Raw genomic sequence first — 14,675 nt, forward strand, 5'->3', positions numbered from 1 at the left:
ATGTCTAAAATGACTCAATATTGGGAGTCAATTGACTCCTGTGTAGAGTCATCAACAGTGACTCTCAGCGGAGTCAAGAAATGTATGACTCTTCAAGGGAGTCAAATGACTCCCAATATGGAGTCATTTTAGACATAGAGTCGCAGAGTGGCTGGACTCTGCTTTTAGAGTCACCTAGACTCCAGTTTGGCTTTCAGTGATGGCTTTAAGCAGTTAACAATATGCTGTGAACACATTGAATCAACCTTTGCGATGGAAGTATTGCAGCAATGCATGCACATTGGATCAAATGGTCATGTGTGTGTTGATAATCCAACAGTACAGTATGGAAACACACTAAATCCTAAAGGGAGGGCACCTAACAAAAATGACCATACGCCCTCCTCCCCCGGACGACCATTGCCTTTGGACCCTGAGGTCGAACAAAACAGAACGCTAAAAGACCCCTAATTTAGATAATTACAGACCCCTAAGTTGCTCATTCAAATTTTCTTTCCAGGCGATTTTCAACCAGAAAGCCAAAAAGACCCCCTTTTACCGGTCAGCTCCCAAAGACCCACCATCTCCGAATACCGGGGAAGCATACCCACCAAAATATAATAACCCCACCCCCGGACTAAATTAACAGTTGCGGTGAAATGATTGCAGCATGCATACATATTGGCTCAACTGGTCTTTTGGAAGACGATATAATTCATGGCAGGCAGTGATAAAACCAAACACATAACAGGCAAAATTCAAGCAAGCGATAGTTTATTCGACAATGGTGATACGTTATGAATTTAACTTTACACCCTTTAAATGTAATTATATTAAATGATAAATTCATTACCAGGACAAATACATATTAAATTAGTTAATTTACGTTACAATGTTAATTTAGATTTCTTTTAAGACTTTTAAGGGTTCTTTACTTAGTAAATATAAACGAAATTAATGAATGTCCGGTTTACGCGCATAATGGACCGTTCAATATTTACGCAAGGGGAAGGGAATGGTAATTTTGAAGGGGATCCGACAAATGTTAGGGGTCTTGAGAGAGTAAGATTTTTTTTTATCCATGTGAAGGGATATTAAGTTTTAAATCGAGAAAAAAAATTGGGAAATCAACGGGGGAATTTGAAAATTTTGAACAAATGCAAGGAGGGAATGTGAACTTTTATGTCAATTGTTTTTAAATAACTGACATTCCCCCGGGGTAATATCGAACGATCCCTAACTATGAAAAACATTGACAGTATTACTAATAATATCCGTTTCAGTAAGTATTCACTTAGCCATATAGTTTTGGGTATGTCATGTCAAAAGGAGACACTTTTGGACAGGATCGTAAATTGAGAAATAGCCAAAAATCTGCCCGGAGGTGATTTTTTTCACAATTTGGGATTGTTGCGAATTTGTGATGTTATTAATGTTAAAAATGTTGTCTGATAGTTTCAGACCGGAATATAACTGGCATCTTGTATTTTTGAGACATTTTTTTTCTCAATATTGTCAATAATATTTTTAAAGGCCGATATCTCAATTTCCAATTTTATAATACTATAACTTACGAACTCAATATCTTCGCTTAGGAATGTACGATTTCATTGGGAAAAAACGGCGGTGTGGAGCAAAATAACTCTTTATTAAGGATATGTAAAAACGTCAAAATTGATAACCTGCCCAAAAGTGTCTCCTTTTGACATGACACGTCACATAATAGTTGTTAATCTCCAGCGCTACAACTTAGCTATACACATTAAAATACATCCAGCGGTCCAAGGAAATTAATTAATGAGACACAGTAACTGAAACAAATACTACTAGTTACAAACGCAGCAGCAACAATGTAATAACAAATATAGCAGCGAAAACAAAAACAACAACACGAATAAGCAGCAACAGCTGCCTTATATGTACTGCTTTGGATGCCACCACTACTATACTACAACCCCCACCACCAACATCAGCAGCATCACCACCCACAACAAAAACAACAACATCGAAATAATCATCAGTAGCTGCACTACTGCTATCTCTACTGATTTGGCTGCCATTGCTGCAACTTCACTACTACTACCACCTCCACCATCAACAACATCAGCGACACCAACAACCCCCGGGGGAGGGGGGCACATCATGTTTGGTGGGTATGTTCCCCGGAATTTTGAGGTGGTGGGTATTTTGAAGCTGACGGCATACCGGTAAAAGGGCAGGTTTCGGAGCTGCGAACCGGCCTGCGAGCAAGTAAAATGTGGTCTTTTGGACCTGCAAACAGTCAAAATCAGGGGTCTTTCTTGGCTTTTGGGTTGAAAATCACATAAAAAAAACCCAGAAATATGAGGAATGAGCAATTTTGGGGTCTTTTATCAAAATCAAGGGTCTTTCGGAGCTCAATTTTGGTCAAATATATATGGGGTTTTTAGGAGCTGCGAAATCCAAAAAGGGGGGTCTTTCCGGGGGAGCATACCAGGATGGTCATTTGTGTTGAGTGCCCCCCCCCCCAATCGGGCCAACAACAACAACACCGGTTTATCACCAGCAGCTGCCCTACTGGTATCTCTACTGCTTTAGCTGTAATCACTACTACCACCACCATCACTACCAACAACAACAGCGACACCAACAGCAGCAATAACAACAACACCGAAATATCATCAATAGCTGCAATACCTGTTATCTCTACTGATTTGGGTGTCATCCGTACAACTTTACTACTGCTACAACCTCCACCACTATAAACAACTTCGGCAACACCAACACCAATAATAACAACAACACCAAAATGATCATCAGTATCTGACTAATATCGCTACAGCCTTAACGTTAATCAACAACATCAGCGACAACACCAATAACAACGCCGTAATAATTATCTGCCACATAACTAATATCAACATCATCAACAACAACGACAGCAGCAGCACCGAGTTTGGATTTATTTACCTATTTAATCATTTACTTATTATTATTATATATCGCATGGCACGATTGGTTTGGGATTTTATATTCATATATTAGTGGAGCCAATGTTTTTTGCTATCATTGAACCTACAATGATAAAGATTTGATTGGTTCCGTTTTATGCCTCTGTGGTTCCCACGACATAATAGGGCCAAAACATAACCAAGACTAGACAAAGCTGTGGTCAAAGACCACAAACACAGTCGGTGACTGTCTTGTCTTTTTTATTCCCAACAATGAGAGGAACACTTGATGTATATTACAACATGATCGAACAAATATTTAATGCTGGCCCTATTATGGCCGTCGACCCCTCGTGGAATGCATGGGGGTATAGTAAAATCGTTTGAGGTGTAAGGATGCCAAAAACATTGGTTCCACTAATGTCGGAAAACTAGATGCTAACTTAAAAATCACCTCTTAGTGCCATGTTATATTACATGTACATGTTATAATCATTTATATTAATTTATGTTTATATTTGCGTACGAGTTATTTCTCCCCTACAATGTTGCTATAGCTCTACCATGCATCTACACCATTAATGCCACATCGATGATTGAAATGCAACAAGGCGTAGCCAGGCTTGCGGTGTCTTTGATATGATAAAAAACGCCTCAATTAAATAATGTCACCCCATAATTCATGATCCTTGTACTTTTTGTTCAAATTAATGTATTTTTTTTCCTGACAGGCTTCTTTTTATTTCATGCTAGCCCAAAATAGTTCGATAATCTAATTTTATAATACGTTTGACAATGGCTATCAATAATGTTTAAAACCTGGCTACACCTCCGTAAGTAAGTATAATTGTATACATGCCATGACAATGAAACATACTATGTACGTCAGAGGTGTATAGAAAGAAAAAAATTGCATAATTGGCAAAATTAAAAGTTTACACGGTGGTCAAATTCAGAACAATCTTTAATATGGTTTACTATTATTCCAAATTATTCGTCTGGTGGTAAGGATGTTTAAAATGTATAGTTCGATCTACCAACGACAGTCGACTTATCATTTATCAGTCTGGTGTTATTAGCAAAAAGGTTGAAGGTCAATCCTTTTGGCTTCACACTGTTAAAACAGAACATTTCTCAACCTTTGATCAAAATGGTCTCAAAATGTTGGACAAGAAAAGTTTGTAATACCTGAGTCGTTTCGCTACTAAGGTAACACATGAATACTGATAAATGCCAACCCTCTTTGCGATGTTTCCTAGGTAATAAAATGTTCTAGATAGTGCAACGTATTTGTTTTGGTATGCTTTACCAACGCAACAAATTTGAGGCAATTTTCTTCAAAATCTGAAGACACTATCTGTTTCCACCCAAGTGGAACACAACTGTTGTTAAATTCTTATCTCTTCGACCAGCGAAACAGATTTGAAATAGTTTTTATAAACATTTAGACCACTGTATAAACTTGGACACTCTTCACCTACACATCTGACACTATATATTTTAAATAAAACACCCTGCACTATATTTTACATAAAATATGACAGCAAGTATACTCAATATCATGTTTAGTGGGACATTTTGAGGACATTTACTCGGCTAATTTAGCAATTCACAATGAGAACAATTATATTGATACTTAAAGGAGTATTTTGTGATCCTAGCAGTCTATTTTTATGACATTTTTCAGTAGATATCCACGAAAAACAGATTTAAACATTTTCAGTTGATCCCGATTTTGCATTGCGAGTTATGCTTGATTTTGTGTATTAAACTGCTCCATAGCAAATGTGTCGTAATACTAGAACGTAATTTTGATACGATATTTTTGTTAAACGAATTAATCTGCAAGTAATTTTTGTGTACATATACATCAAGTAGCCAAAGGTTTAGTTATTTTTTGAGAAAAGTCAGGGATGATGCTGGGGATCACGAAATGGCCTTTAAAATTACATTTTTTTTTTTTCATTATTAGTTGTTCGGTCAGTTTCTTTCATCATCTTTTTCTTTATGTTCTTTTTATTTTCTTTCTTTCTTTTTCTTTCTTTCTTTCTTTCTTTCTTTCTTTCTTTCTTTCTTTCTTTCTTTCTTTCTTTCTTTCTTTCTTTCTTTCTTTCTTTCTTTCTTTCTTTCTTTCTTTCTTTCTTTCTTTCTTTCTTTCTTTCTTTCTTTCTTTCTTTTTTATTATAAAATAACTTCCACCAGATAAATAGAAAGCCAACCACAACAGCCACATAAAAAACACGATTGTAACTATCACCACTACAACAACAACAATATAACAATAGTTTTAATAGTTTTCCTGTTACTCCTACTGCCTCCGCTACAAGATACAACTTGTACTACTAATTTTATACCAATAAACCACTCTTAATGTTTTACTGCATCACTAACTCATACAAAACATTAATCTACTTCTCTTTCGTTTCCTTCCTTCCTTCTCCCTTCCTTCTTTCCTTCCTTCCTTCCTTCCTTCCTTCCTTCCTTCCTTCTTTCATCCCTCACTCCCTTCCTTCCTTCCTCCCTCCTTTCCTCCCTTCCTTCCTTCCTTACATCCTGCCTTCTTTATTTCTTTCTGTCTTATGTATCTTTTTTCTACAAAAATTGTTAGACAAACAACATCCACATTCCTCGATCCCCACCACCACTACCACCACCACCATCACCACCACCGTCATCACTATCACTACCACCAACATCACTATCACAACCACAGCAACAACCACCACCACCAAAATAACAACAATATACAAACATACCGATCACTACTGATATTTTCTCCTCTTCCTGGTCTCACTGTTATTTCTACTCTTCATCTACTACATACTACTGTACAAATACATCACAATCTCATCACCATCGCATCACAAATCACCAATGACAAGCACATCAACTAGTAAATTCTACTACCTTTTTCCTCTTAAGATTTATCGTCTTTTTTCCTTGCTCCTACTACTTCATGTCCACCCCTCACTAGCTACCACCACAACAACAATTAATCAATAACAAACACGACGAATACCTGTCTACTTAATCAATTTATTTTTCTTGTCCTTATTCTGCTAGTATTCTTCCCCATTTTCTTCTATTAAATACAGATAGTTAATCTTCAAATCTACAACCTGCTCTCCCTCCTGCTACTAATATATCAACAACTATCACAGCAGAAACAACTCATCAATGACAAAAAATATCAAATACAACTATTTGATCTACTTCTTCTTTCTCACTCTCTTCCATCAAAATCAGATACAGTCTACTACTCATACTACCTCCTCTTTCTACTATTAATCTTCTCTCTCCTGCTAATATTAAAGTGACAACTATAGCTACCACCACAACAACAAAAACAACCCATCAATGATACAAATACAAAATACAAGTAATTGGACTACTTCTCCTTCTTTTCAACATTTTTATATTCGTCCTTGTTTTCCTCCATGTACTACAGATAGTTCATCTACTACTCCTACTACCTCCTCCTCCTCCTCCACCTGGCACTCGTCCTGGCAATATACCAACAACTAGCTACCAACACAAGAGCAACAACAATCTCTCCATAACAAACACATCAAATACTCCTGATCTACTTTTTAAACTCTTCTAATGTACTACCCATACCACCTGCTCTACATAACACTACTTCTATTACTAATGCTATAGTAATAAAAACCATTCTCAATGCTGCACAACAGCACTCATTCATGAATGAAAATTTAATTTAATCTACTCTTCTTCGTATCCACACCCCTTTTTTTCTCCTCCTTATACAGAATACAAATCTGATTCAGCTATTAGAAGCCAGTGCTTCCAGTGGTGCTGGATCCGTCGACACGACCACGAGAAGTTTTCTTCTTGAGAAAATGTTTTACCTACAACAAACAATTTACAAAGTAACGACAAAAATATATAAATCGAGAAACACGAGATACTACGGAGCCCCCGAAGTGACATGAAATAAAATAGAGTTACTATCTCGGACCCCGTGTTACTGAGTCAGGGCCCCAAGTTACTAAGTCAGGGCCCCGTGTTACTAAGTCGGAGCCCCGAGTTACTAAGTCGGGCCCCGTGTTATTATCTCGGATCCCGAGTTACTAAGTCAGGGCCCCGAGTTACTAAGTCGAGGCCCCGAGTTACTATCCCGGACCCCGAGTTACTAAGTCAAGGCCCCGAGTTACTAAGTCGTGGCCCCGAGTTACTAAGTCGGGGCTCTGAGTTATTAAGTCGGACCCCGAGATAGGGTTTTTCTTTTCCTTTCATGTCACTTCGGGGACTGCGTAAGATACAGCACGTCATTTGGTTAACATATCAATCAATACTTCTCTACCTATAGTTGATATTTTACAACTAACATAAATGAGATTTAGTATTCAAACGTTCAACTTATAAGTCTATCATCATGAAAACGACGGGACACATTGTTTTAATAAGAATCTCATAATCTGTTACAAATACAGCACCTTAAGCCGTGATATCTGCATGTAAATGTATGTTCGTTTATTAAAGTATCAATCGTTAAAAAATCTGAATTTTTGAAAGTATTGAGGGCGTTTTCCTCAACATATGTAACAAATGTAATAAAGGAATCATATTGTAACTTACATCGTCATCCAACAAGCACTGTGTGATAAAGATAAACACCCCCTGAAAAAAAAATCGTACAATATTGCTACAATAATTATGGTATTGCATACCAAACGAAAACGTTGGGTAGATTGTAATAACTTTTCTTGTTTTGGGTTATACTACTCAAAACTCAGATAGATGTTTTTGTTTAATTAAGCACATCATATATCATCTCACATATAAACTACATGCCCTCTATGTTTTCTTAACCTTTTAGGCATATTTAAACACAAAACAAATGTATTAACTACTTTTAAACGTATTGCTGTTATATATTACAATAGCCCTTTCACACCAGCTTTGCCTAAACTGACTAAGGTGAGGGTACGTGTTAATTTTTCGCGACTACGTTCAGCCCAAAACCCCCAGCCCACCCACCCCTCAATGACTACAGTGGTCAGCTTTTAGCACACTTCTGCCAAATAAACTTGTGTAAAAATGTATTTTTGTCATATTCAGGAATTCCACAGGGGAGTTCTACCAGCCCGTCTCGTAAAGCGTAACCAAGAAATAAATCAGTAAGATATAAAGGGATCATTAAAATTAATAATTAGGTGAAATACTAATCTTAGTATGGAATACATTCCAAACTGTTTTAAAATCTGTATCATTATTGTATTTTGTCGTTTTAGACATGTAAAAACAATTATGAAATATGACTTCTTAAATACAAATCCATAACACAAAACGGCAGCAATATATTTGTTTTGTATTTTACCCTACCTGTAGTCCATTTCCGATATTGAAGAGGTATGAAAACACCACAGCAGATGCCGTGTCAAGTTGAAGCACTCCAAAGATCCATGTCAAACCCAGCAGAGGTATCAATATGGCCATGGCCCGCACGCTAGCCCTGAGTTATAAAATAACAGTAAATATGTTTATGCTTAACTGATTAGGATATTTGGATTTTTTTCCAAAATTTTCTCATTAATATATCAGCCAATCGCTTGCTTTCTCCTAGCGGTAGCTACACTTTTATTGTGACTTGGTCTAATGTTCATTTCTTCTCACTAAAAACGACATTGTTCCAGAGTTTTGACTATAATGCATACATAGGGTATTATGTAATTATGTGCTTATTATGCTTACTTATTTATGTAACTGTATGTACCAAAATATATAAAATTAACTTACTTAATACGATCCTTTTCTGTTTTTTCCTGGTTTGTTTTCAGACTTAGGAACGTGTGAATGACGACAACTAAGAATATCAAGTTCACCTTTTAGACAAAAGGGGTATAAAAAAATGCTTAAAATGTAATAATTTTACAAAGTACTTATTGAAAGTGAACATGTTTTCTACAGTGTTAAAATCATACAAGTGGCAAAAAGATCCTTGAGACATTAAGTCAATTAAGAGCAGTCATCATTTGATTATGATTCTATATACATTTAATATATTTTAAATGTATTTTAATGTAATTTAATGTAAATGTAATATTAAATGTAAAACAGCCTTTTAAAAATATAAGTCTGAATCTGAATCTGAAATCAAAATGTCAGTTCAAGTTAAGTACTTTTGCCTAATTTTTACCTCATGTCACCGTACAAAGCCATTAAAGTCACAGATTATCACTCAAGTCAGTTGCCTTATTTCACCTCTTGTCACAAGACATGTTGAGTGAATGTTGTTTATATCAATATGATAAACATACACGGAGAGATAGAGAGTGAGATACAGAAAACAAAATAGATTATGAGATTGATTTAGAGAAAGAGAACGATAGTGTCAAAATATAACAAAACCTACCACTGTGATAAGCAATGCCGGGCCGACAAATGCATAAATCAACCCGTCTGTTAACGGTAGCCAGCATCTGTAAAAAGGTAGAAAGTGTAAATAATTAACAATATAATTATAATATAATAATACGGATATGGTGGGGGTGTTGTTTGCCTTTGTGTGTGGGTGTGGGGTGTTGGGGTGTATGTGTGGTGTGTGTGGGGGGGGGGGTGTGCGAGGGTGTGTGTATTGGGGTGTTTGTTCTTGTTTTGTTTTGTTTTTTTGTAATGGTCGTGTTGTTGGTGGGTTGTGCTTTTATTGTTGGTGATGTTTTGCTGATGTTAGTGTGGGTGATGGTTTTGATGCTGTTGTTGTAAGTGTTGGTATTGGTAGAGGTGGTGGCAATAACTGGGTGTTGTTGTATTGGTGGTGTTGTAGTTGGCACAAGTGTTGCGGATGTTGGTGTGTTGACGTTTTGCTGGTGGTGTTGGTGAATGTTATGTGGTTTTGGTGTTCATGGTGGTAATTCGTGTGGTAGTATTGTTGGTGATTAGGTGTTGGTAGTAGTGTCGATCATCGTGAATTGTGATGTTGTTGTCGTTCTTCTTACAGTTCTACTCACCCTGCTTTTTCCGGATCCGCATATTTGGAAATCCCTATTCCCAGCGTTGTGAAGGCAATAACTGCTGGGATACCTGTTAAAAAAGTACAATGAATATTATTCCAGTTCATATTCAGTAGGTTTTAACTGAGGTTTAGATATTATAAGACGGAAAGTAAACAAGACGTATCACACTATATGCCGTTAAACAACATCACCAACAGGCGTCATTGCAAATACATTCTAACGCTCTTGTACGAATACCTCGTACAAGGGCGTTAGAATGAAGTGCGTCCCCCAAAAGGTCTGAATTATGTTTGTAACAAATAACTTACCATACATGCTTTCATACAAACACGTAATATCGTAAACTCAATAGATTGTATTTGAATATTAATAGATGTTTAGTATATCACGAACATTAGCTCAGTTGGTATGTCGCTACTATACTCCAAAAGTGCAAAGTTCAGTTCATTGCATAGGATAGGAAACGGAATTGAACGCTTACCCCATGCAACAGGAACGCATATCGGTAGTTTCATTCCAAAACTGATACTCGGGTTGACTTTCAAGAAAAGATATACACCTTCCATCAACATCCACATAAACACCACCAACCACAGGTAATGAAGCATTACAGTTACGGCAATGCAGGCAACCTAACAAGATACCAAAATAAGAATATGTCTTTTAAAACATGAAACAACATGAAACAACATGTTGGACGTTCGATTGATGATATCGGCACCTTCCACCAGAATGAACAATTCTTTATCTATACGTAGATTGTGTGAATCATTAGTAACGTAACTGGTTACTATTACCTTGGCTTTGGCGTTGCTGCCAGTCACAAACAGAAGCTGTGCGAGAAGTAACGATATCGCTAGATTCATATGTATGGCTACACGAGTAGTCTTGTATAACCTGTGGAAAAATAAGAGCAGATAAAAGTCAATATATATATATGTTTCATTTACATTTCATTGACATGGACTTCTCATCAAACTTATCATACCATAAAGTGAGCATGGTCGTTACGACTTCAGATGTTTTTCGTCATTGTCATATTTTTGAAGAAACATTTTATATAGCTTAGAAGGCTCCTAAATAAAAAAAAAAGTAAATCGACCAGATGGGTTAACTGAGCGAAACCACTGTAGAAAGTAGCGTTTACAAAACGCACATAATGCTAAATACACAGGAAGACTCAATCCGTGGGGATAGTGCAAGAACGTCGTTCTACGTTTTTGTCATTTTACAGGAGAAGCATTTGTGTCAATCTATTTCTTTATTTATTTTTTGTTTTTTGACCTGTTGTTTATTTGATTTAAATTTTGTTAATTGCTTTTAAAACGTGTAGGCATTGTGTGTGATTGTTGTGAACTATCAAAAATGAATCATCCTGTATCTTGTACCTTGTTTGTTTAATTTAAATCAATAGGCAGAGCTGGGAATCAAACCCATGACCACTCATTTGTAAAACTCAGTGCATTACCACTAAGCCAACTAACTATTAGCTGTGAGAAGTTTGATAATAATCCTTGACATTGCTGAATAAAATAGACCAATACTGATATTTATAATTATTATGTATGATGTTATTCAAATAGACATTCAATAGAAACTAGGAATATGTGATATGGCTATCAATCGATCAATCAATCAAGTTATCAATAATAAGCCGGCGAATCATGTAATATTACTAATGACTATTTTTCTACCAAATAAATAAGTCAGTAATAAACAAATAAATAAATAGGTATAAATAAATAAATAAGTACATAATAATGGGTCTGTCACTCCATTGTCAAACTACTGTGTTCCCCGTAGGATTATGTACTGACCAGGTCTTAAACAACTCAGTCGTAAACTGGATACTTTACATCAGACCACAGTACCCAATCGAACATATAAAAATAACGGGCCATTATACAAAGAGATAACTCATGTAAGTGACAACCACAATACAAGTTTGATAACAGTTTGGTATATCCTTGGTATACATCAAAATAATTGTCAATAAACGTATACAAAGCAGTATAATATAGACGTAGACGCAAACTTTCATGCGGAAAATATAAACACACTCGCTATAGTCGTGCTCTTTTTATGAGATATTGATACGCCACCGACTACAGCTGTTCTGAACTCAGCCAGGAGTTCTGTTTCCAGACGAAAACGTTGATGTTGTTACAATGAATTCAAAGTAATTTTATCCTCAATATACCCACATAGAGGAATACATATATCCTGAGCCAATCTGCATTCAGTAATTTTTGCCTGCAAAGGCCGACGATCAGACATAAATTCTAAAAGGAGCATGTCCAGATATCAGCGTTAATTTCATGGTAAGCTTAAAACGCATTAAAAACGCCAAATTGCAGTCACACAAATATATAATATTAGTAAATCACCAAAGCAAATGGTAACGTAGGTATGTGGAAAAGAACTGTTATAACAATAACAAAGTATGTGCCCAACGATGTGCCTTTGGCATGTCACTTTTTTGAAGTATCACTAAAAATGTCAAAGTTTAGAAAAACGTCCCATAATTTAAAACACACATGATCCTTCCAAAATAAATACATATTTGCACTTGGCCGCCCAGTCAACACCTGCCGCTGTGATTTGGGGTAACTCGTCGCTTCCCCTCTCCAGTTACCTGTACTTTAAGTATGCCCACACACCAGCCCTTAATTCATTTTCACCCAAATGTTAGTTACGACTACGTCCCACGTCCAACTTTGTTTTGTCAACACAGACATTGACTGTTATCATACTGACATTTCTTTTAACGGAATACTGCTTATTCAAAACGGAATGACTCCCTGGTAAGTAGGATAATTAGAAACTGTCCAATTGTATTGTAATAAATACTGAGACTTGGCTTCCGTTATCAATTTGTGGTCGTTACTCGAGCTCAGTGAATCGCGTAAACGACCTGGTGGGTTATAATGGACGATTAGTCAGGTGTTCGTCAGTATGTGGAGATCTCAGTGGACTATAAGATAGAAGTATAAGTACTACATACTTGCAAACAATGAATAACGCTATAGTTCCAACCAGGCACAGAATGGATGTGGAAATGGCGACGTAAGATACATAAATCAGCGCCATTTGATGTTGTTTTGGTATATCAACCTAGAATTGCCGATAAAATAAAATATATTTACAGACTTTATCAGTATAAAATATCTAATTTGTCAAAAGATACTTGGCACTTTTCTAAGTAGCACACAACGTCATATAACGTTGTTACGATGTCTTTAACTTGTAACAACATTATATAACGTTGTTACAACGTTGTGGTGTGTTGTTTATACTCGACTTACAAGGCATGAACTTTAAACATTATTAGGCCAAAATTCATGGACGTAATCTATAATAATTATATGCTGTTACAAAAACGAGTCATCCATGTAATTAATATTATAGCAACAAGACGTGTGTATTCCCTCCTTTCAATTGAAACATGGTAAGCAAGATAACTGTTCCTTCTCCAAGATATTTAGGATTAGGGTGCATAGGCTACGGCTCGTACTAGAGATGTGCTTAACGTTAGGATTACATTTAAGATGGAGTTTGGTTTTAAGATGTCATTCCTTAACTGCATAATTATTCTATGACTCGTTACATGGGGTAAAATATGCGTTGCTTTCGGTGGATATTTTAGAAAGTTAGCATGAGTGACGCTTATGACGATACAATTAGAGAAAACTAAAAACATCTTACCTCTACGACTTGCATTACCACTGCAAAGCTAGTCAAATGATTACAGCTGCATGTCACGTGACTACCGCTTACACTCCTGACACTACATCCTTCTGAAGACCAATCCCTGTGAAAAATGTATGAACTAATGTTTAATGATATTTGTCTAAAAATATTAGTCTGCATCTTGTTGAGACTGCAGCACTAACAGTCGGTCTCAGCATGAACGCCAAGAAAACCAAGGCAATGGTTTGCAATATGGATGCATCCCCAATCCAAACACTTGATGGAAGCGAGCTTGAAGTAGTTGACGATTTCAAATACCTTGGGGCTTGGATTGGCAGCAGTGAAAAGGATTTTAACATCAGGAAAGCCCAGGCATGGAGGGCATGCAACAGCATGAACAAGATTTGGAAGAGCAGCCTGCCTAGAAATCTTAAAACCAAGCTTTTCACCACCACAGTCGAATCGGTGCTGATGTATGGCGCAGAAACCTGGACAATTACATCAAAGTTTAGGAAAGCGCTTGATGGCTGTTACACAAGACTACTGAGAAAAGCACTTAATGTCACCTGGCAGTCGCACACCACCAATAAGGAGCTGTACGGCAATCTTTCCCCAATCTCCGAAAGGCTGAAAATAAAAAGGCTGAGATTTGCTGGACACTGTGCCAGAAGTGAAACAGAGGCAGCTTCCAGAGTTTTGCTGTGGCAGCCTACGCATGGTAAAAGATCAAGAGGACAACCACGGAAGGACTACATCAAGCAACTAACAGAGGATACGGGACTAGAGAGACAAGACATTAGGAACTGCATGCAGAACAGAGTTGTGTGGAGAGCCATCAGCGGAGTCCGACTAGACAAGTCGACATAAGCAGCAGCAGTAAGCAGGTCAAAAAACATCCTTACATATTTCTCAATGAAAACATATACAATATTGGTACCACAGGGAAACCCAGTTTGATCTCATTGACACTGTAAGCTAAAATATACATAATGTAAGTATGCTAGCACTTGTATTATTTACTACAAGACCTCCACATAAACACAATGATTTGAGTGCGGCCAAGAACGTTCAATTAAGGTGAAAACATCATAAGCTATAT

At 36.7% G+C, this 14,675-nt stretch overlaps 1 protein-coding gene across 1 annotated transcript; it reads right to left on the reverse strand.

Annotated features, from left to right (window-relative positions):
• Positions 1–6,129: 6,129 nt before the first annotated feature.
• LOC140163132 (adhesion G-protein coupled receptor D1-like) lies at positions 6,130–10,509 on the reverse strand. The gene is made up of 7 exons (XM_072186510.1): positions 10,368–10,509; positions 9,881–9,953; positions 9,286–9,352; positions 8,670–8,755; positions 8,256–8,385; positions 7,509–7,550; positions 6,130–6,778 (listed from the first exon to the last, which is right to left on the reverse strand). Exons 1-7 carry the CDS (start codon positions 10,492–10,494, stop codon positions 6,701–6,703), a joined length of 603 nt encoding a protein of 200 aa, XP_072042611.1. The 5' UTR covers positions 10,495–10,509; the 3' UTR covers positions 6,130–6,700.
• Between the last annotated feature and the right edge of the window lie 4,166 nt (positions 10,510–14,675).

This window comes from Amphiura filiformis, chromosome 10, assembly GCF_039555335.1.
Source record: "Amphiura filiformis chromosome 10, Afil_fr2py, whole genome shotgun sequence".
Taxonomy (NCBI): domain Eukaryota; kingdom Metazoa; phylum Echinodermata; class Ophiuroidea; order Amphilepidida; family Amphiuridae; genus Amphiura; species Amphiura filiformis.